Genomic DNA, 22,731 nt, shown 5'->3' with positions numbered 1-22,731 from the left:
TGGGACCGGTTCTCTCTCCTTGGGTGCTGTCCTCTGAACACAAGGCTGTGACTTTTCCAGAATCTGATTCTGCTTATTCTCACGCCCCTGCTTCACTCGGAGTGAAATAGGTTGTCACCAGGGCTGTGGCCGTCCCGTGTCCATGGGGTCAGGTTGCCTTTCCGTCTTGACTCGGCACCTAGTTCCTGTGCTCTGCCTCTCTCGGGTTTCTTCAGCATCTGCCCCCTGCTGTCTGTGGATGCCATTTCCTCGGAGGTGACCTCCGTCTGAGGTTGGACTGCGCAGTTTGTCACCTGTGTGTGTGTCCTTCACAGCCCGGGCCTGTGGGTACACTTGTCATTTGCACGTTCTGGCCTTTCTTCTCTGCCTCCCCCTCTGGGAGGAAGGTTTTGGCTGTAAGGAACTTGACTGTGCTGTTGACAGACCCGTCTGTCAGGCCAGCAGCCATCCTGCTGGAGGTGCACAGTGGGATGCTTCTGCCCGCTCCCAGGGAGGAGTTTGTCTTGGTCAGTCTTGCGTTGCCATAATAGAATACCTGCTACTAGGTAGCAAATAAAGCAAAACAGTTCACTTCTTATTGTGGGAACGGGAAGTTCAAGGCTGGGGGCTGCATCCTGCTGGTGGGGGCCTTCTTGCTGGTGGAGACTCTGCAGAGGCCTGAGGTGTTCAGGGCTTCAGGAGCCTCCAAATGACAAACTGCCTCTCATAGCAGACCCGCTCGAGGTGACCCGTGAGTCCAGCAATCCGTGAGTGGATTAGTCCTTTCAATAATTAATCTCTTCCTAGAGGTTCCTCCTGGTCCTGCCTCTTAATACCTCACAGCAGGGATTAAACTTCAACCTAGGTTTTGGGGCAGGGTTAAAAGCCAGCCTGTGCCGACACACCTTAATTTAACTTCTTCATTGGAGTGAGACCTGGCCCACTTCTGCACCGCTGTGACCTTAAGGTGCCCTTCCTCCACCACGTGCTCGGCTGGCCTGCCCGGGCAGGGGACCGGAGTGCCAGTGTGGGACGTCGTGCACCTGTGCCTGCTCTGCGCTCACGGGTCAGTGCTTTGACCGCTGTGCGTTTCCGGAACGCTTCTTGCTGCTGGCAGAGGAGCAGCTTGGACTTAGGAGTGAGTTCTGCTTTGGGCGCCTGCTGTACTACAAAGGGCTTTATGTTTCTCTGCTGCTTAAAAAAGTGCTGCTTTCCTGCTAAGCCCAGGATAAAAAGAACCAGGCAGCGTCTTGGAGAATATTAATTCCTTGACCTGGTGAAGCTCCTCCGGCACGCTCTTTCCTGAGCTCCCTGCTCCCATCCCCAGTCTCTTGTTTGTCATCATGGTGTGACGCAGACGCTGACCCCTTGCTGCTGGGGTCTTAGACCGAGGGACCTGGGGTCATCACAAATGCTCTGTAAATGCAGCACAAATGGTCTGGGCTGCGGGTCTGTCCTGCTCTGTCCTTCCCACCGTGAAATCCACACACAGAGCCTCCTCCGCCTGCGGGGGGCTCTCGTGGCTCAGGACAGAGGGGCTCAGTGGCCGTGGTCTCCCACGTTCGCGCATGGCAGGCAACTCCTGCCGTCCACCCACCTGGGTTGGAGATCTGGCTCTCCCTCCAGCCAGCCCCTCGCCCCGAGCAGGCACGTAGCTTCTTGGAGCCTTCGTGAGCTCGTCTGTGAAATGGCTGCTACCAACGTTGTCCTGTGTTGGGGGAATCGAGGGCAAGTGTATTGTTCAGTTTCTGGAACTTTGCGGCACTCAAAAATGAGCACTAGTGTTTGATTTGGTTTAAAAAGTGTAAGACTTGGTGAAGGGCACCCTGAGAAGAATGAGATCTAAAAATCCTGTTCTGATCCGGTTTCTGAGTGGTCTGAATCCAGAGCTCAGCTTTGGGTCCTTCTCTGGTAGGACAGACGCTGACCTGGTGTTGTCACGAATGCTCTGTCAATAGAGGGAAAATGGCCCGGGCTGCGGGTCTGACCCTGCTCTGGTCTTCTGCAGAGAGGAGCTCCAGTTTGGTTCTCCGACCAGGAAACCGGAGGTCTGTTCCTTCTGTGGTCACCTTCCCTGGTTAAACCTCGCACCCCTCGAGGCTCTTCCAGATGCCCTGGCGTCCCGACGGCTGTCTCTGATTTGCGATGTGCTCTGTTTTCCACGCTATAGAATGGACAGGAGCATATTGGGGTCAGAGATGGCACCGTGGCTTCCAGGATTCTCAGAGAAGAGACATCGCTTGTCATAGCAGGAGTTTCAGGCCCGGGGCCTTGGATTCGAGTCCTGACGCTCACGTAAGCAGCACAGTGGCCGTGGGTCTCCCTGACTTTCCTGCTTCCCCTGTGAGAAGGACACTCCTGGCTCTAGTGAGACGAGAGTTCACTGGGCTCAGGGGCGCGTTTATGACGCTAAGGAGGGTGAGATTTTCTGGTTCTTCCTATTGTAAATCGCGGCTCTCTCTCCGTGATTGTTGAGTGATTCAGGTGCAAAGATTCCACGGTTAGAGTTTAAAAATACCTCTCCAAATGCATTTAAAACGAACAGCAGGCCCCGTGGGCACTCTTCTTTTTATCACTTGCGCCATCACCTACAGTTTTTTATTCTAGTGATTGTCTACTTCTTACACGTTTCCTACTCCGTTATGTTTCTGCATTAAAAATAAGAGTTAGGAGCTTACCTTGGGCACCCTCCCATGGATGTGCGAGTGTTAGCTCCTTTAATCCTCACACCAACCCGGGAGCACTGGCCCCCGGGTGTCCTTCCCTTCCTCTCATCCTAAGTCGGGGGGACCCCTCTGTTCCTCTGTTGGAGTTTGAGAACTTTGCCCAGGGCTCATTAGTTGGTTAATGAATTTCCGTGTAGTGTGCAAAGTGGGGCAACCTAGGTGGAGAGGGGTCAGGAGCTTTGCAGGTCGATGAAAGGTGGATTCATTTTCAAAGGGGCCCCTTCCGCCCGTCCTCCTCCCTCTGACCTTACTTTCACGGACAGGCTTCTGAGGGCGGACTTGGCTCTCCGCTCTGCCAGGTGTTTTCGTGCTGAGAGAAGCGGTCAGGCTGCCGGGAACACATTCAGCCCTCTGCCTCCGCCCGTCAGGGTTCCCGCTCTCCTGCAGGACGGCCTCCGTCAGGGCTCACTTTGAGCCACTGGGCTTTTATTTGACGGCGCTCATTGGTACAGGTTGAGCGGTGGCTGTCTTTTTGTTGACACTGACGTCTGTTTGAAGGCTGGTACCTCCCAGGTAGTGTGACCCAGGTAGAGCTGTGGGTCTTCCTGGCATACGGGGTGCCATTGGTGAGTCCTGAGATGCTCAGTGTGTGGCTCTTGGCCTGCCGTGGCCCATGACCATGTGCCCTCCGCCCCAGGCCTGCAGGGGGAGGGAAGGGCCTGTCCCTCTGGGTTTACAGCTGGGTTCCCTGTTTGTATTCCAGTCCGGTGCTGCCGTTGAGAGCTGGAGATGAGGTTTACCAGCCTCTTCACAGCCAGCAGCAGGAGCTTCGGGCGAGGTGGCGTCTCTGTGTAACCGCACAGGTCTCTGCCCCCGCCTCCCTCCAACCTGCCCCAGGACCCAGGCCACCTTAGGGGAGGGCACAGCCCTGCGTGCAGGCAGGTTGAGATAGACGGGGGCACGGTTCTCTGCCTGGCTTGATAACTTCCTCCGAGGCCTGTGTGTAGGTAGATTGATTTTCATTGCACAGATAATAAATGAGTCCATCTCCAGAGTTGGCCCCTGTCCTGAAGAGTGTCTCCCTGAAGGGCCGCTCCCAGGGTGCAGGGCTGGGTGTTGGAGTTTTCATGCCGGCCACTGGTCCTTCTGGGGAGTGGGTGCTTGGTGTGGGTGGGCACGTGTGCAAAGCCGTTTGTGGGCCCTGACAGTGCCAGCGTGGTCCTCCAGCCCTCCTGAAGTACCCTCTTCCTTCTGGCGGGATAGTGCACCCAGCTTGTGCCCCCCATTCCCTGGTCCCTGCCCCCTCGTGGGCCCTTGGCCAGGCTCCTCTGTGCCGCCTTCTGGAGCGAGGCCCTGGTTCTGCAGAGGGGGTGAGGGCAGTGGGAGGGCCTGGAGGTGGAGGGGGCCAGGTCCTCCGGGGGGTGCCCACCTGCCTCTGTACCCCACTGGTTCCCGCCCTCCATGGTGCTATTTCTGTCCCCTGCAGGCCTCTGATTTCACAGCCGCGGGGTGGGGGACGGTGCCTTGGTGCCTTGGTGATGGCCTGTTCCCGAGCAGCCGTTGCATCCTGTGCTTCGAGTCTTGTGGATTCTGCCGGCTTAGGCCTTGTCTTTTCATCTCCGCTCTCTCTGGGCCCCTCAGCCCCCACGCCTCTGCTGCCTCTGCTCCCGGCTCCCACAGGCCCTCGGATCTGTGGGTGTGTGCTTCCCTTCCCTCCAAGCTGAGATCTAGCAAGGTGGCCACGCTGGTCCAGAGGGCTGGCTGGAGAACGGTGCCGTTTTTAAGAAGGTCCTTGTCCCAAGTCCAGTGCAGGAGGGGGAGGGTGGGACCCCCGAAGCCCAGGGGTGAACATCCACAGAGGCTATGTTGGGGACTCACGGTCTTCAGGAGGGAGCAGGCACCACTGGGAGGGTGGGAGAACTCGGGGTCATCGGGCCAGCGGACCCTGATGAGCTGTTGCTCTGGGGTTCTGGGCCCCGCTGCTGTTACGCAGGGCTTCTGTAGGAAATCTGACGTCCTTCCTTAACCATTACGGCATGCTGGGCTTGGGGTCTTGGCCCACATGACCAGGGACCTTGAGCGGGAATCTTGCGATAAGCAGTTTATCCGTTTGTCACAAAGACAGAGCAGCATCTGCCAGTGACATTGGGAGGTGGCCTTTGTCACAGGCAGCAGTTTCTCAAGATGGCTGTGAGCTTACTCTCCTAAGAGCTGCAATTCAAACCCAGTGTGGAGACGTGACTGTTTAAAGGAGTGTGGAAACCAGGCTGTACAGAGACCCGTGATTACGTCACGCTCTCACAAAGACCAGGGCTCCAAAGGGACCGTCTCCCAGGCTCCCTCTTCAGAGAGCCTGGCTCTGCACGTTTGTGGGTGCCTGGGCTATGTCCTCTGCTGGACCCTCTGCCTCTTTGAGGCTCTCCACACCCTGGTGGAGACGGGGAAGGTGCCAGGGTGGGAAGGCAGAGACTGGGTGTGGCCCGAGTAATCCAGCTTCCCGGCTGGGACTCCCCACCACGCCTCAGCGGGCTTCAGCGAAGGCAGTGCCCAGGAGGAGGGAGGCTGGGAATGACAGCTACAGGAAGCAGAGAAACCATGTCACCTCTCATGAGCGTGTGACCCACCACAGCGCGGGAAGCTTACTCTAACGCGCAGGATATATAAACGCTTCGTCAGTAGCCGTCCAGGTTCACGTCAGCGTTCACCAGTTAACGGTTCTTCTCCCCCACGCTGTACCCATCCGTTTGCTTGGTGAGTTTCTTCTCGCCTCCTGCCCCTGAAGATGCAGAAGTAAACCTGGGTGGCTCCCCTCTGGACGTCACCGAGCCTCAGTAAGTGGAGATGGCTTGGTGGAGTCCAGGCCGGGTTGGTGACGGGCTCCAGGTTTTCCACTGAGCACGAGTTGGTGGTTAGTCTCACTTGCTCTGAGGAGTGATGGGCGGGGCGTGGGCCCTGGCTGTGGACCTGCGCCCACTGTCTTGGTTTTCAGTTAAGAGCGGCGCACTCGAAGCCGGCTCTCATTTAAGCCAGTGTGGGAGCAGTCAATATGTATCATGTGTCTCTGAAGCTGGGCTCCCGATCAATTGCAATTAGTTTGCAGCAGATTGCATTAACGTATCTAAAATTAATACGGCCAGTGTTCTAATGAAAAGGAATTGACCACGGCCACACGGTGGCTGTTTTTATTCTCCTCAAATGTGCTTTTCAAACTGTGCTTTCTTCTTCTTTGCTTAATGGCTTCAAATTGGTATGTCAACATAGACTTAATCTATTGATCCTTCCCATTTGCCTTTTAAGACTGGGCCCAGATAATGGCACATGGGTAACATTAGTGCTTTCTTTCATTAGAGGGCTCTTATTCAATGCCTCAAACTTGTGTTTTTCTTGGGATGTTAGGTGGCATGCCACTGAGACGCCTAAGCCTGTGGATATGTTCATGTAGGAAGTCTTGTGCTTTCCTAATCATGATTGTTTCACCAAGGCTTGAGATTGAGAAGTAAGACTAACCACTAACCTACAGTTAAGAAATAACGTTGGCAAATGATGTAGCCTTGCTTGTCTGGCAGATAATGTTTACCCCAATGTTACTCTAGAGAAGAACTGCAGTCAACTTCAGCGTGGAAAACATCATTTCTAGTATTTGTGAGAGTGGAAGAGCTGTCTATAGGTTTGATCGATCGTTTGATCGTGTCCAATTTGAACTTTTTTTACAAGTGTGCATCATTCGTATGTTTTATTTTTCACATTTCTTTTTCAGATCTTAAGGACTAATTACTCTTCTATTTTGGCGGCACCAGTTCCTGGGGATGAAAGGTTGTTAGCACCGGGGACAAAAGGCAGGCTCTGTTCATTGGGCATCCGGCTGGTGTCTTCTTAATATTCCCCACGTGCCAAGCACCTTGGCAGTCTTCCTAAGTGTGTTGGTCAGCTTCATGGAGCTGTGATCAAAATACCCTCTGTAAGAGCAGCTCAGAGAAGGAAAAGTTTACTTTGGTTTGTGGTTTCAGAGGTTCAGTCCGTGGTTGGCCGAGTCCACAGCTCTGGGCCTCAGTGAGCAGCACATCGTGGTGGAAGGGGCTGGTGGAGGAACGCTGCACAGCACGCCCCAGTGACCGCTTCCCCCACTCACACCCCTCTTGCCTGTTCATCCAGATCATCAGTCTGTCCAGCAGGTGACCCACGGATGCAGCCAGGGCTCTCGTGGTACCACCTCCCCACCTCTGAACGTGGCTGCACTGTCTGACAGGCGAGTCCTGGGGAACCTTCCAGGCCCAGGCCGTAGCACCGAAGGTGCAGGAGTTGGAGACACCCTCGGCCCCTCAGTGGACCAGGCTAGTCCTGAGGTTCTAGGGCCTCTCTGGGTCCCCTTGTCTAAAAGAACTCATGAGTGCATCCTGGCTGGGAGGATTCCAAGGACAGCGACATTCTAAGAACATTCTAGAGGCCTTGAAAGGGTATGGTCCCGTGTGTCGATGCCCTGCAGACCCAGGGATCCAGGTGTGGGCAGTGTGCGGGTCCCAGGCCCCCGTCCAGTGCCTCACGTGATCATAGTGCCTGCCGCGTGGGGACCAGGAGGTCTATCCTGGCACCTTCTGGTGCGTGGCACGCAGCCCTCACTCCCTGTCGCCGTTTGAAATTTGCATTCATGGTGTGTGTGTGTGTGTGTGTGTGTGTGTGTGTGTGTGTTTGGTTAAAATAGTACTTACTCATGAGGAATGTCAGTAGGTTTGTTTTTCTTTGTCTGTAAACTGGTCGCGTGCTGCCCGCCGAGGGCAGGGGAGGGCTGGCTGAGGGTTTCCCACTGTGTGCAGCCTCCTCACCTCTGTCCTCCGTGTCCCCAGGTGCCTCCCGTGACCTGCAGACGGTGGCTGAACCTGCAGGAGTACCAGAGCAAGAAGCTGATGTCGGACAACGGGGTGCGCGTTCAGAGGTTCTTCGTGGCCAGCACCGCGAGCGAAGCCCTGGAGGCGGCCAAGAGGCTGAGTGAGCCCTGGGGCTGCGTGCACTCGCTCGGGTGGAGCTCAGGGTGGTGGCTGGGCTGTGACTGCGTGGTCAGGCACAGGTGCAGGGGCTCTTTGAGGGCAGAAGCGCTCATTGGGAATGGTGGCTCTGAACTTGACATGGGCGTCCCTTCGTGGAGCTGTCTGCACCCCTCCCTGGTCTCCCACTGTGGTTCCGTGGCTGGGAGAAGCAGGGCTGAAGGGCGTGGAGAAGCCCACTGCAGGTGGGTCAGGACAGCAGCTGGCCCGTCCAGGCCTCCCCTGCATGAGCTGGGAAGAGCGGGGTGCAGACCCTGGCGGCACCTCTGCCTCCCCTACACTCTGTCCCTTTGTGTAAGGGTCAGCTTCCATCTCTGCCTCTGCTTTACAGCACGTGGACCGGCCATCGTGTTCCTCCCCAGCACTGGCCTGCGTCTCTGGGCGGCCGCACTTGTGGTGGTGGAGGTCTAACCAGTTCTAGGTGTGGACTGTGACATCCAGAGCCAGGTCTGCCCATTGCTGCTCAGGGACCGCCTGGTAGCAGATCAGATTCTTATTGTCTGTCTAGATTACCACTGTAGAAGGTGTGCGCCACAGGGCTACGTTTTAAGCTTCCAGTGGTCATGTTGAAAGAAGCAACAAGAAATGGGTGAAGCTGACTTTAATAACACATTTTATTCACCCCAGTATTTCCAAATAGCACCTGTTGCAACATGTCAACTGGAATTACGAAGTTATCAGCGGGGTGGGATGCAGTGGTTCACACCCGAAATCCCAGCGACTCGGGAGGCTGAGGGAGGAGGACGGTAGGTCCCAGGCCAGCCTGGGCAACTTGGGGAGACTAAGGTTCCGGGGGAGCAGTCCGTGGGGGCGCCCCTGCTTGCATCCTCAGCACTACAGAGGAGGGCCTTTGTGTTCGCTCCTGTCGTCTTCAGCAGTCTGGCCCCTGCCTCTCGCTGCTCCTGGGTGGTGGTGTGTGGACAGTGCCTGCCCTTTGGCCAGGGCGGGTCTGGATGTGGAAGGGGCCATGTGCCTCCTTTGCCTGTTCCCTGCCAGAAGCAGAGGAGGTCCTGCCCACGAGCCGGGCCCAGGCGCCTGGTGGGTTTGTGCGAACAGGCCTGAGGTCGGCTCCGGCCGTCTGCCCTCCTGCAGGGTTGGTGCTGAGGCACTGCCCAGCCAGGCAGTGCGCTTCTTTCCTCTCCTGCGGCTTGTCAGCTGAAGAGTGTGTGGTCCCCTGCCTAGACAAGGGCCCCCCCGTCAGCTCTGGGTCCAGCTGCGGAAGACAGGGGAGCCCTCCCTCTAGAATGTTCTAGACAGTCACTGGTAGTTTTTAGATGCTAATGCAGAAATGGGGAGCAACTTGTACCTTAGGAAATGAAGACTGGTTTCAGTTTCAAAACTAAGTTTAGTCTTTGTGGTGAAGAACTGCGGTGACCTTAGCCCCGGCCTGTGCAGGACAGGTGCCTACAGGAAGGGTCCTTCTGTTTGGTCTCCCTGTGGTTTGGGGATGGGGAAATGGGGGCAAAGCGGTGTGAAGTTCAGGCTGGCCTTTAGTCCTCATTCTCCCCTTATTAAAGGTGGTGAGGTGCTCGTACTCCGGGCCTCAGGGTCACTTCTAAGGGACTTTGGAAGCCCCTCCTGGCTTTGGAAGGGACTTTGGAAGCCCCGGTTGGCTTAGGTGCCTCACAGCTGAGATGACCTGTTGCAGATTTTCATGGGGATAAGGGCTCATGAACTGATCAGCTGCCTCGTCATGGGCTTGTCTTAGAGGGACATCACCTCGTGGTTGGGGACGTAGGCCGTGCTTTTCACGTTGGGTTTGCTCTGGAGGAGTTGGCAGTGTGGTGTACCTGTGGGCCAGGGGAACTGACGGTCCAGGTGGTTAAACTCAAACAGGGAAACTTCCAGGAAACCTCACTTGGTTCTTGAGGTGTGGTTTCAAGATCCGGAACACTGCAGGTGTGCACCCTCACCCTGCACACCTGGTGTCCCAGAGGGCCTGTGGCTGGCCCAGGGCCTCGCAGTGACCCTGCTCAGGGCTGGACAGGGAGGGGGGAGCTAATCCCAGCACCTCCTTTGAATGAGTGAACCTTTGAACTCAGCGGCTGTGTTAGCCCCAGGTCTCTTCTGGTCTCCGTTGTTGGATAGTTTTGGGTTGAGAGGGAGTTCCCAGCCTGGAAGAGGAGCTGAGAGACCAGTTCCAGCAGGTCGGAAGTGCACCAGGAAACACAAAGGAAGTGTGTGCCTACCACAACTGCCTGGAGAGAGGCAGCGAGAAGAATGTGGCAGAACTTCAGTGTTTGCGCAGAAGTGTTCTGGCAGAAGTTCAGCGTCAGGACGAGATCGACCAGAAGTGCAGAGGAGTTTACCAAGGAGATTGCAGGGTGGATCTCACACCCTCTTCCTGCTCGTCCTAGGATCATGGTTTCCACCAGTAACATGATGTCAGAACAGCAAAGTGCGGAGAATACCAGTGCATGAGGCATGCAGCGAGTCTTGCCTAAGTTTTCATTGCTGTCCTCACCAGGGGCATCTACTTCTCGGTGGTTGACTACTGTCCTGAGGCAGATTCCCAGATTAGAGACATCTGATGATCCGTGTCCTGTCAATCACGTGTTGGAGAGTTCGTAATTTAATTGCAAAGGTTTATAAATGACTGAAACGTACTTGATTTTCCTTTTACTTTGCTTTTTGGATGTACTTTGTTATAAAATGACATTTTGTAAAGTACTTGAGGATAAGTGTTGATAATATCCGCTGTGCTCTGTGTGGGTTGCTGCAGGTCTTTTGTCGGAACCCATGTTCCTGGCCAGCCATTGGCTGTCTGTCCCTGCCTCCCCTGGCCCTAGTGGACCTCGTCACCTCTTGGTTTCCCTGAACCTCCCCTTCCTCTTCTCTCCGTCTTCCACCCCCCGGGGCATCTCCAGATCGTCTGTGTGGCTTCTCGTCCACTCACCTGCCACCTTCTGCCTTTGTTGGGGCAGCACTGCTGTTTGGTAGGTGAGGAATCAGCAAGATGAGGTTAAAAACTTGCCAAGTTGCAGAGCTGTAACCAACAGAGCTGGGACTGGGACCAGCCAGATTAGATTTGGTGTCCTCCCATCTCTTTTCCTCTTTGCTAACTTGATGATGATATTCTTAGGGGACTGTTTTGTGTGGCTCAGCATTTTTCAGGTGGAGAATGTGTATTAATAAAATTAGAAGATTCGATTAGCACTGGATGTGGCAGGTTCTAAGGTGCCATTTATAGAAACTATGATCTGCAGATATTTTCTTAATGATCCGTTTTGTTGCCTCTCTGGGCAGCAGAGCCGTTTGCTGTGGGTCGTGCAGAGCTCGTTAACGTGAACATTTGTTTAAAAAGGGCAGCACACAGCATTTTTTCCTGAAACACAATGGATAGCAATAAGACATCGCGCGGGAGCCTCATTTTCTTGTGTGGAAAATGGACTTATGTCTGATTGAGAGTGAATCTGGCTTGGTGAATTAAGATCTCAGTGGGTGGATGCTGTCCATTTCTGTAGCAGTTCATAGGGAACCTTCAGGTGAAAATTAATGAATACCACTGGCGGCTAATTACAGCGCACCTACTGTGTGAGCGTGTGATCTTCTTGTTGCCTTTCAGTCCTCATCACAGACGAGCAAAGGGTCATTTCTAACTCTCCACGAGAGCATCGTGAAACTTACCTCGACCTCTCAGTTTTTGGAGTCTCTATGACTTAATTAATTCTTCCCTCCATGTGGACAGGAGGCTCCTAACATTTGATTAAGCAAGAAAAGAGTATTTCAAAATCTCCACGGTTTTATGTTTTTGCCATAAAAGAAAATTGAAATATGAATGGAGAAATTAATCTTCTTTGAGCTAATGACATGCACCCTAAAATGCAGATAAGGAGTTTTATCGAACGTGGCTAGCTTGGATTGCTTTCAGCTCCAACACGTTGCAATTCGTCAATATGATAACTTACTCTTTTTATTTTACATAGTCAGGTCCCCCAGCCTGGTGGATCGGCTGCACCATCGAGGACCTGCCGTCCATGGCTGATGACTGACAGTACTGTGAACACGGCCGGCAACTGAATGTCTTGATAGATGAGGCTTTGTCTGTCACGTTAATGTGGCTAGGATCTTGCAGAAAAATCTTTCGTCCTTTGTGTTGAGATGATGTTCCTTTTTGTCCTTCAGTGTCAGGCCACGATGTTGCTGGTTTCTGTGAATTAGACCTGCATCTTCCTAGCACACCAGTGGCCTGTTGCCGTCTGGAATGGGTAATGCAGAGACACTGCTCATGGATGGCGGGCGTGACCTCTCAGAGGCTGAAGTAGTGTCCACCCTGGGTGAGAGGTGACTGTGCCCGCTGTGGGTCCCTTTGGCTCTTTCCTGTTTTCTGAGCCTGGTTCTCCTACCTTCTTGGACGGCGAGCTTTCTGCTGCTTGAACTCAGCATCCCGGCTCATGCAGATGGAGTGTCTGTCACAGGTCCCCAGACACAGCAGGTGGCCCACCATGCTTTACTGTGATCAGGAGACCTCCCCTTGCCAGTGTGTACTCACGATGCTTCTTAAGGGGGTGCCTGAGTCGAACTTAACGGTTTGCCTGAACTGCATTTATGAAGAGGATTCCACTCCACAAGTTGTGGCCTTTATCACATTTCCTACTGTATGTGTATTTGCACGGAGAGCCCCCTTTACGCACACACACACACACACACATACACACACACAATTTTAGTTGTAGATGGACGCTATGCCTTCACTTTATCTATTTATTAATTTTAATGTGGTGCTGAGGTTGGAACCCAGCACCTCACGCGTGCAAGGCAAGTGCTCTGCCACGGAGCCACAATCCCACCCCGAGGAGGGCCTCTTTTTCTAAAGTCATCTTTTTTATTTTCCTGAGTCTGTGCGTGTAGATGGGGTTCTTGGTCTTCTCCTTCCATTTTTCTGAGTGAGGATGTCTTGTCATTAATTGCCTGCTCATGTGCCTGAATAGGAGCAGCCAGAGAGCTGTGGAGTGAGGGACCCGACCACAGCGGATGGGCAGGCTGGGTGGACACAGCTTCCTCTCACTTCCCTTGGACACCAGGGACCAGCGCCCTGAGAGGCAGTGGCTCATCTTCAGGCGGGTGCTGTAGCAGCACAGGGATGTGTTCTGCTCTCCTTCTGAGCCGCGATAGCTCACGGCTTGTAACCGCCACTCTTTATTCATTCATTCACTTTTTTAGGCAATATTAACTTCTGGGTACATATTTAAATAGTATGATTAAAGTGGAATGAGTTTCTTTATAAATTTGGAAAAGCATTAGGCATACAGCTTTTAGATTTTTTTTTAAATTCTACATTGTAACATGAGGGTTACCCCTCGAAGCCCATTTATACTTGTGGGTTTCCTGTCGTGACTTTTTTTGGTGTTGCTCTTTTGCTCTGCATTGGCACAGCTAGCTTCCATAACACACACCCTGGCCGATTCTCGATTCTCAGCGGCCCATGTAATAGAGGTGCTTCGCGCTCACAGAGGAGTCCTGCGGGCTGTTCTTGGCCTACTTAGGGATCATGCTGCTTGCACCATTTCACTCAGCATTGGCTCCCAAAGAGGAGCTGAGAAGTGTGCTTCTGCCCGCCTTCCAGCCACACATAGACCCCTGTCCCCCAGCCCTGCACAGGCCCCCACCGCCCCCACACAGGCCTCCAGCCACGCACAAGGGACCCTGAGGACGCAGGCCTCCAGCCACGCACAGGGGACCCTGAAGACGCACACCGCCTCCCAGCCACACGTGGACCCCCGCCCTCCAGGACATAAGTCTCCAGCACTGCACAGGGGCCCCGGAGGACGCAGGCCTCCAGCCACGCACAGGGGACCCTGAGGACACATCCCTTCCAGCCACGCAGAGGGGCCTCGCAGGACCATGCCTTCCGTCCTCGCTTAGGGGCCCCCGGAGGACACACGCCTTCCATCCACGTGCAGGGGGCGACCTAGAGGGACCACGTTACTGCAGCTCAGTCTGTTGGCCGCAGTCGCTCATGATGGCAGCTGCAAGGTTGGAGGAGGAGCTTCAGTCTCTGCTTAGGCAGAGGAAGTGGGTTTGGTGATCACGGTCTCTTCCGCGGTGGGCCTTTAGAGCCTCAAGAAAGCCTGTCGTTGCTTGCAGGTGTGGAGTGAGCACAGGCTGTGTCCTCACGTGCGCTTACCCAGCTCTGGTGTGGCCATCCCAAGCCACAGCTCACTTGGCTGTGACGCTGGGAGTCCTAACACAGCCTTCCCGGGTGATTTGGCTTAGCCAAAAGGTGGCATGTGCAGGTGAGGAACTCACCACATCCCTTCCTGTAAATGTCAGAACCAGTGTTTTGAGCCTTCGTGGAGAATATAACAGCCATTAAAAACATCAGTAGCAGGCAGAAGTAAAACTTTCCAGTGCTCCTGCATGAGGCGCGTGGCGAGCCACGTTTATTGTTCAGCTTGTCGGATGACTTGGTACTGAATATACAATTACTCCCATACGCCAGCTGATGTTTTCTAGGAAGATGACGGCATATGAAGTCAAAGTTGCATGATTTTGAAAGAAAGTGAAAGCATCACCTGAGGGTTTATGTTGTTGGGATTCTCCTCTGTCCTCAGGTGGCAGTGCTTACCAGACCCTCTTAGGGCCAGGGCTGCACTTGAGGTTCCTAGGTTGTCTGCAAAAAAGTCAGGAGATGAGTTTACGAGGTCAGAAAAGATCGTATGGCTTGATCTACCTGAGGGTGAGAATCAGATGAGCAACAAGCTCACTCGATGTGTATGTTCATTCAGTGTGGAACAGACTACAGGATTGGGGAGTGTGTTTGCTCAAATTACTTGTGAACCAAGTACTAGAAGATTTCTTTTCCTTCTGGGGTCTTGGGCTTGAATTAACGTAAGGGTCACCGCTGATGGGAAGAGGGAAGATGTGGATATCCGAATGGTCTGATATGCAGATGTCAGACCACAGAGCCTCAGGTGCTCCCTGTAGCAACAGAGAGAGACTGTGTGTGAATCTGCGTCTTCTCTGTAAGCCACCAGCCTTCTGCATTTGAGTAGGAGGATCCCCACCCTTCTTACACTCCCCCGAGTCCTCCTGGGGAGGGCTACATGTGCAGTAAGTGGCCCGTGCCTGCTGAACACAGCACGGCTCCTCCGCCCGACCCTCACCCTTGGAGCTGCTTCCCGCCTGGGTCCATGGTCTTCCCTCCACAGCCTTACACAGTGGGGACGACGGTGGGGGTTCAAGCCCTCCATTTGTTACTTCCAGCCATGCCGTCCCTGGCAGTCACTGACCTTCAAGATCCTCGGTTTCCCCATAGGTAAAATGGGCTCAGTGATACTTCCTAGGGGAGCTGTGTGTGTCTGTGCACTGAGATTGTGCCCGTGGGAGGTAGCAGGGCTGTGTACCCCGACGTCTCAGTAGCTGGTGGCTGTGTACCCCGACGTCTCAGTAGCTGGTGGCTGTGTACCCCGACGTCTCAGTAGCTGGTGGCTGGGATCATTACCACTGTCATTGTCACCCACTTGTCCTGGGCCAGCTGGTCCGTCAGCTGTTCAGTGGAGCCTCCTGGGCAGCCTGGGGGGTGGTTAAGAAGGTGGGCCCAGGAGACTCTTGGTCAGAACCCCAGCTCCACCCTCCTGGGCTGTCTCAGCTCCTCTGAGGCTCCTCTGTGTTCCACAGAAGGGTCTGTCCTTTGGTTTGGGGGGGTGAGCCAGCATAGCAGTGTCCGCCTCTTGGGAAGCGTGGTAGATGGTGTCATGGCCCGTGGTTTCTCCTGCCCAGTGTGGGTGCGGGCCCCGTCTCTTAGGTGCAGGCGGCAGGGCTGTCCCTTAGCCTCTGGAGTCCACATTCCCGAGGCACAAAGCCCATTTCTCCTGACCACTGAGGGCTGACCGCTCCCCGAGCACTTTTCATGTAGGAAGATGTGATGTGTCTGTGCATCCACGTGGGAGGCTCCAAGACAGACTGGTGGTGAGGTTTCCTGAGAGCTGAGATGCTCCCTTCCTTGGCTTGCGGGGGACTGAGTCGACCCTGTCGTTAGGGGACTCTGCTGACATCAGTCCCCTACTCTCCCAGGCTCTCTAGTCAAACAGTGAAGTGCGTGTCTCCTCACTCCAAGAGTGACATTCAGAAGTGGCTCCTTGCTAGCAAGGGTCAGAACAAGCTCCCTGCCCTGTGGGAAGGAACACGCCGCTTTAACTCCTACCTGCTAAGTCATGCAGCCTTCAGGCGAAGGACGAGCAGGGGCCAGGGGCCTTCCTGACCGGGCTGTGTGCAGGGAGCGGGACCCGGGGACATGCGTGGTGCAGGCTGTCTGTTCCCCTTCGTCCTCTGTCCCTGGCGCCTGGACTGTAGTGTGGGTTCCATGCATGGTGCCTCATGGAAAAACTCACAGAACAGCCAGATGCCCTCCCTGACCTCTCTGTGGGGACGCCAGGCGTTTCCTTAAGGCCATCGGGTGGTGTCCTTGAGCCTGGCTTAAGGGGAGGGGAGCTGAGGAATCAGCAGGCCCAGGGGCCCTGGTGGGAAGTGGGGGAATCAGGAAGGAGCGTGGCAGGGGGTGGCCTTGCCTGTTGCCATTGGTGGTGGGTTACGGCCCGGTGTTCCCTGAGGCTGGGCCTCCTGGGCCACCATACAGCCTTGCTCAAAATGTGACTCAGGGTTTGGACGTCAGGTGTCCCCGCAAAGCTCTTGTTAATGCAGGAGTGGATTGTGAGAGCTGTGACCTATCGGTCCATCCTGTTTGATGGACTGACTGGCTGGTACCCGTGAGCAGGTGTGGTCAGGTGCAGAGGCCGGTCACAGGATGTGTCCTGAGAGATGCATCTTTCCCCTTTTCCTCTGCTTCCTGACTCCACCCTGAGCTCAGCAGCTTTCGTCCAGGGGCCTGTCCACCATGATGTGCCGCCTCCCCTTGGGCCCAGAGCAGTGGAGTGGGCCGTCCACGCACCGAGGCCTCTGCGACCGGAAGCCTCCTCTCCACTGTTCTTGTGGACATTTTGGTCACAGGGATGCGATAGTAAGTAAAACAAACTGCACCGAGGGAGGAGGGGTGGTCACTATGACTCACCTGACCACGTGGCTCAGAAGCCCCTGGAGCTCATTTGTGGAAGGAGTTTAGAAAGTTCCGAGACGCAAGCTGGAAACGCTTTAGGGTGTTTGGCAGAGCTTAACGGGTGGTTCTGTTGGGATCTCAGGAGGCTAGAGTGTGAAGGGCATGTGGGCCTGCTCATGAGGTTTCAGAGGGGAATGTGGCCTCTATTCAGAATTCATCTAGAGGCCACTGGTGTGCGTTAGATGATGTGAGGCTAAATTTAAAAGCAATATTCTGATGAGTCTGGTGGAATAAATTTCCAGGTAGCACAGTGTTCAGTCAGTGGCATGGATGTTGCTATAGCTTTCAGCAAGTTCCACTGTGAGACCTGAGAGCAGAAAACAAAGTAAAGGGGTTTTAACAACTTGCAGTTTGGTGAGAAAAGTACATAGAGTTAGGGATAGGGAAGGTATGCCTATTGAAGAGATCGCAGCCCCTAAAGAGGTGCTGAATGCTTTGCACACAGACGACAGGAAAGATACTTTGAGGGCCTCTCAGGAATTTGAAGACCACACCCACTGCAGGCTCCAGGAACAGAAGAAACGATTCCTTTGAGAAGAGATCAAGGGGCATCCTGCTGGCACAGGGGAGCCTAGGAAGTTGGTGAGCCACGCAGCCACTCAGGCTGCCATAGCTGTGAGTCTGGGATCCCAGGTGTTGCAGGAGCTGGCGACAGACCTTGGCGTCAACCACGTGGTGCTGGTTCTGCAAGAATGCAGGATGATCAGGTTAAGGGGTCACGGAAGCTTCCACTGAGGTTTCAAAGGAAGGACTGGGAGGCCAGGCCATGTGCAGGAGGGTTGGATTCCTTACGGGCTGCTCTTGACAAGGTGATGTGTGACGCTGTCAAGGTGAAGCTAAAGCTGGAATGGAGACCTCTGGAATTCAGAGACGCCAGCAACGTGGACTGTGTCCTCCCAGAGCTGTGTGTGTAGTTACCAGACCTGTTGCCCGACTGGGTTTCAGCCCTGTTTTGACCCCACCCCTCTTTCTGTGCTCTGTTCCTCCCTTTTGGGTGTAAATAATTGGTTTTGGTTTTTACAGAGGCTCACACACGAGTTTGCCTTGAGTCTCGCATGAGACTTTGAATTTTGAGGCAGCGATGGAAATGTTAAGAGTAGGCGGCCCTCGGAGATGGACTAAATGTACTTTGCGTTGTGCGATGGACATGAGCTTTGGGAGCCCCAGGTGGAATATATGGTTTGGATGTGAGGTGTCCCCAGTGAGCTCCTGTGTTTCTGCAGGGACATTCAGAGGTGAAACAGTTGGACTGTGAGAGCTGTAACCTATCAGTCCTTCCTAGTGGACTGACGGGGTGGTAACCACTGGGCTGTGTCCGTAGGAGGTGGGTCCCTGGGGCATGTCCTGGAAGCGGGCACCCTCCTCGTGAGTCCCTCCCCACCCTCTGCTTCCTGCCTGCCATGAGGGGACAGCTCTCCTCTGTGGCTTCCTCGGCTGTGATGTCCTGCTTCATCCTGGGCCAGAGCTGTGGGCTCAATTCTGGGACTGTGAGCCAAAATGAACCTCCCTCCTCTGAGCTGTTCTTGATGGGTATTTTGGTCACCAGGATATAAAAGCGGACTGGCACGGTCGTGATGGTGGGATCTGGCGCTGCCCAGACTGAGACAGCTTGGCCCCCGCCAGGCTCTCTGGGCTCCCTCAGGTCCTGTGAATGCCAGCCCCTGGTCGGCAGTGGCTTTTGTTCTGTTGACCTTGCGTTCAGCCCGAGGGGCTCTGAGGTGGGCTCCTTCAGTTGAGAGGTGCCCGGATATGCTCAGTTCAGTGCCGTTTCCATTCCCGACTCCCCGACTTCCGGGGAAGATAGCTCAGCTTCCTTGCCAGAGGATGTATGTGTAACAAGAGGGTAAAATAAGGACAGGAGGGACCCAAACACTTGTGATTTAAGTGACCTTGTCTCCTCTGGGATTTCAATCCATTTAACAGTTCTGTCGGGTGCTGGGGTTGACGGGGCACAAGGAGGCCCAGTGTGTGGACTGGCGTGGGAGCCATGGCCACAGGGAAGGTTGTGGTGTGCCAGGCGTTGGAGGCTCCCCAGGGAGGGGCTCCTCCATGGTGGTCACTGGGTGGTCAGGGGCAGCCTCCTGGGAGAGGTCCCAGTGCAGCTCCTTCCTACCCGTCATCAGTCCACCAGGTTGGGTGAATGGACTTCACTCTGACCCCAGAACAGAAACTTCGTCCTTTTGGGGGGCCCGATGGTCATGCCGTGAGCGGTCATTTTCCTGTCTGTGTGTGAGCTCACCACTTGTGTTAGAGGTAAGAGGCAGAAGTGTAGCTGGAGGGAGCATAGCTGGCCACCTCCGAGATGGGCACTGTTCTGAGCAAGCCCACAGGCGCTGCCCACTTTTGCGGGTCAGGGAACTTGTAGGATTTCCCAGGAGGCAGCTGTCCACCAGCCATACAGGAGCCGGCTATCCCCGGGCACGAGCAGAAGGGTTCCGCAGGACAGGTCTGCTATTGTCCTGGAGACTTAGCAGCCGTGAGGCAGGGTGGCACAATGTGCTCAGCTGCTGTCCTGGATGAGCCGGGATGGCAGTTTAGGGATTCGTGAGGCCACGGGGTATGGCAGACATTGGGCTGCCCTGGGGCCTCCTTCATCTGGACTCGTGCTGGCCCCTTGTTCCCCTGCTGTGTGTGGCCTAAGGAATGAGCATTTGTGCTAGGACGGCTGATCAAGTGTCCGGTTCCTACAGCTCTTTGCTCTGCCCCCTGCCTCTTGGATGGGGTGCCTCTTTGGAGCCAGACCCCTGGCGGCCGGTTGTCTAGGCTGGGCTCTCGGGCAGGTGAGCTCTGTGCCTTGGTTTCCCCAACGCCTCAGGAGCTGGTAGCGTTTCTCGCATCGCAGAGCTGCTGTGAGCCCTCATTGTGTGAACTGTCACGATTGTCAACACAGGTCGGTCAGCGGGGAGCTGGTCGTCAGTGTAAAAGGCTCCTTGGATGTTGGCTGCTGTACTTTTGCGGCTGTTCTTATTTAACAGGTACATTTCCTGGTGCGTTTTCTTGATTGGTAGGCCTAAAAGACAGAACCAGTTAGTTACATAAATGGCAACGCCTGTGTCCTGATGAACACTGAAGGGTAATTTGATGCACCTTGCATCCATGCATTTTATGGCTATTTGTAATCTTTCTGCGGGGATCAGTGCACCCCACTTGATAAACTTAACGCACTGTAAACAAGGCTTTGATCTTCCAAATGCAGTCTTCATGGTCCATGAAGACCTCACTGGGTTTTCTCTTACCCTCTAGGGGCCAGCGTGCCTCTCCGCTCTTGGGTGCTGGCCTTTCTGTGTGTTTCTTGGCTTCCTTGGGTATTCTGTGTGCTCTCGATTAGGTCAAGCTCGGAGCGCATGCTTTCTCTGGGATGGGAGCTGCTGGACAGACAGCCTTGGGGATCCAAAACAGCCCCACCTGTGTGCTTGTTGCTCAGTTTGTTCCAGCAGCTGATTAGAGGTCAGTAAATGCACAGCCCTGCGCCCCGATGAGTATCATGCACTTTTCCTGGAACCCGTTCTGCATTCAGTGGCTCCATAGGTACCAGAGTCATTTTGCTGTTAGTGTATCCCTGGAACCATGAATCATCCTGGAAGGTTTTTGTTTCTCTGTTTTTGTTCTCTGGTAAAGATAATGCACTGTGGTAGAGTCCTTGAGTGAATGTGATAGAGCCCGGGTTCTATCCCAGTACCCCATAAGAAATAAATAAATGATTTTCTCTTTTAATGTCTCAAGTCTCAGGCGTGGACCTGTTTCCCGCTGGAGACTTTGTGGAGTGGAGAAATGGTGCAATGGGTCCTTAAGCCTCTGAAAATGGGTCCTGGGAAGCCAGCGAGCATGTTGGGAGGCCCGTGGGGAGGAGAGGGTGGACACCCTTCCGAGGTGTGTGACTTACTGGGTTTTATGTATGACCTCGCTGGTTCTTCACCCGGGGCGGGTGTTGATAGGGCAGGGACGCTCTCAGATGAGGAAGTGGATTCAGCTCTAGCAACTGGGTCAGGGTCTCACGGGGGCACACAGGCCACCCCTCCCCTGGCAGGGCCAGGGGCAGAAGCACTGACAGAGACCCACATACGTCGAGTGCATTTTATCAGAGCATAACTCCAGCTCTGTCTGTCCAGGACACCCAGCTGTGGCACAGACAGAGGACAGCCGCCGGGACGCATGCTAGGTTCATGTCTCTGAACCTCATGGAACTTGGGGCAAGAACCTGCAGTACAGAGCTGTCAGCCCCTTCCTGGGGCCCTCTTTCCACCCAGCTCCATCCCACAAGGGGAGCTGCCTCGGGCTCCTGTCTGCTCAGGTCCAGTCACCTCTTCTGCAGGTGGCCTCCCCTGAGCCTGGTAAACTCGGGGGTGCCACATTCACCTGCTCAAGTCCAGGCCTCGAGAAGAGGCCCACACTGGACACTCAGGCAGATTGGGGGACATGCAAGGCCGGGCACCTGTAGGCCCTGGGCCACCCCCATGGCTTTGATAATGGCATCTGGTCTTAGGGCAAGCAAGGTGGGTGTCCAAGGTACCCGTTGCACGCAGGAGCCGTGTGTCATCTGGTATGGGCACACGATGGGTCAGTTGGGTGCGAAGTCAAGTCTGTCCCTCATCAGCGTATGTCACCGCACAGGAGCTGGGTGCCGGAGGTGTGCCCACCATAAGGCATGCCTTAGATCAGGATGAAAATGAGTCTGTAAACAGTTCACAGTGTCGTCCTAGGGAAACCACAGGTGGGCGAGGGCGTGATGGGGCGGGTGGAGGGACAGTGTCAGGGATGGCGTTCCTGTGGACCGGGCAGAACACGGGCAGCTGTGTGATGGCCTCTGGCCCACGGGTGATCCTCAAGGCCAGGGTGTGGTTGGGGACGTGGGGGCCCTGAAGTCCTTGCTGTGGGATCACTGTGGACTGTAACTGGGGAGGGACGGCAGCGTTTCCTGGCGGAGCTCCCCTGACAGTCAACTCAGCGGCCTGTTCAGATCTCAGTCGTTTTGCCGACGCTTGGTGAATCCCCAGCCCCGCAAACCTGTCTCTTCTGGTCACCAAGTGTCACAGGCATGTTTTGTGGCCGTTCGAGGGCCTAAACATCGGTGCTTCTGGCAAGTAACGTGGAGAAAGTGGCCGTATATTTAACTACCACGTTTCATGTCTTTCGCTAAAAATATGGAGCCCAGAGAGCCGAGCATAAATACAGGCTGGCTCGGTGCCGGCCATTCCTCAGCGCGCGTGGGTGCCAGATGTCTTCATCTCCACAGGATTTATAGCAACGTGAATAATGTGTCGGAGACTAACAAATCAAAATCTCATTTCAGATGTGTGACACTAATGTGGTGCTGACTTATTGTTTCCTGTGCTGGATTTCTGATAAAGTTTCTGAAGCACCTCCTTGGAAGGAGGGGCGGGAGGGAGGCACGGGGCGTCAGGCATGCCGCTTCCCATCCCCACAGATCCACTGACAGATTCCTGATGCAGAAGTAGCAGAGCCCAGCACCTCTGTGAGGAGCACTCGGCGCTGCCACATGTCCAATGGTTGAGAACTTGGGCGTCGCACGACACTTAGGAGAAAAGGAGAGAGACGGATTTTTAGTTCTTATTTATTATAATGATATTTTTATACTGTTGGAGACATTTGCTCAACAGTAACCAGATGTGTCACAGAACCGCTGCACGGAGTTTTCATTTTTATGCACACACTTGGAAATCTTAGGCGAGGTTCAGCGTGTGTTATGGAAAGTGGAATGGCCTTTTCCTAGTCTGAACAGCTGTGTGGAGCAGGATGATAACATCGTTCCCTGTCTCCAAGTGACCATCTGTTTTTATGGGACTTGACAGGTAATTTATTAATTTTAAGAGATTTGTTTTAGTGAAATCCTGGCAGCAGTGTGTGCAGCAGAATTTTGGGAGAACAATGTACAGCTCTGGGATTTCAAGCCTTTCCTTAGTCCTGCCATCATTTTAAGCACCTTTTCTTGTCTGTTTTGAGATGGACAAAAACTTTTACCAGTGGCTACTAC

The 22,731-nt window shown here is 54.4% G+C and overlaps 1 protein-coding gene across 1 annotated transcript in view; it reads left to right on the top strand.

Moving 5' to 3' along the window:
• Suclg2 (succinate-CoA ligase GDP-forming subunit beta) overlaps window positions 1-22,731 on the top strand; it is a 199,433-nt gene that overhangs the window by 31,271 nt on the left and 145,431 nt on the right. Inside the window, exon 2 of the mRNA XM_027931831.2 lies at window positions 7,487-7,628. Coding sequence (XP_027787632.2) covers window positions 7,487-7,628 — 142 coding nt within the window. The remainder of the gene's footprint in view (window positions 1-7,486; window positions 7,629-22,731) is intronic.

The sequence above is a fragment of the Marmota flaviventris genome, chromosome 20, assembly GCF_047511675.1.
Source record: "Marmota flaviventris isolate mMarFla1 chromosome 20, mMarFla1.hap1, whole genome shotgun sequence".
NCBI lineage: Eukaryota > Metazoa > Chordata > Mammalia > Rodentia > Sciuridae > Marmota > Marmota flaviventris.
Note: the sequence above shows the minus strand (reverse complement) of the source record. Positions and strands in the feature narration are given on the sequence as shown.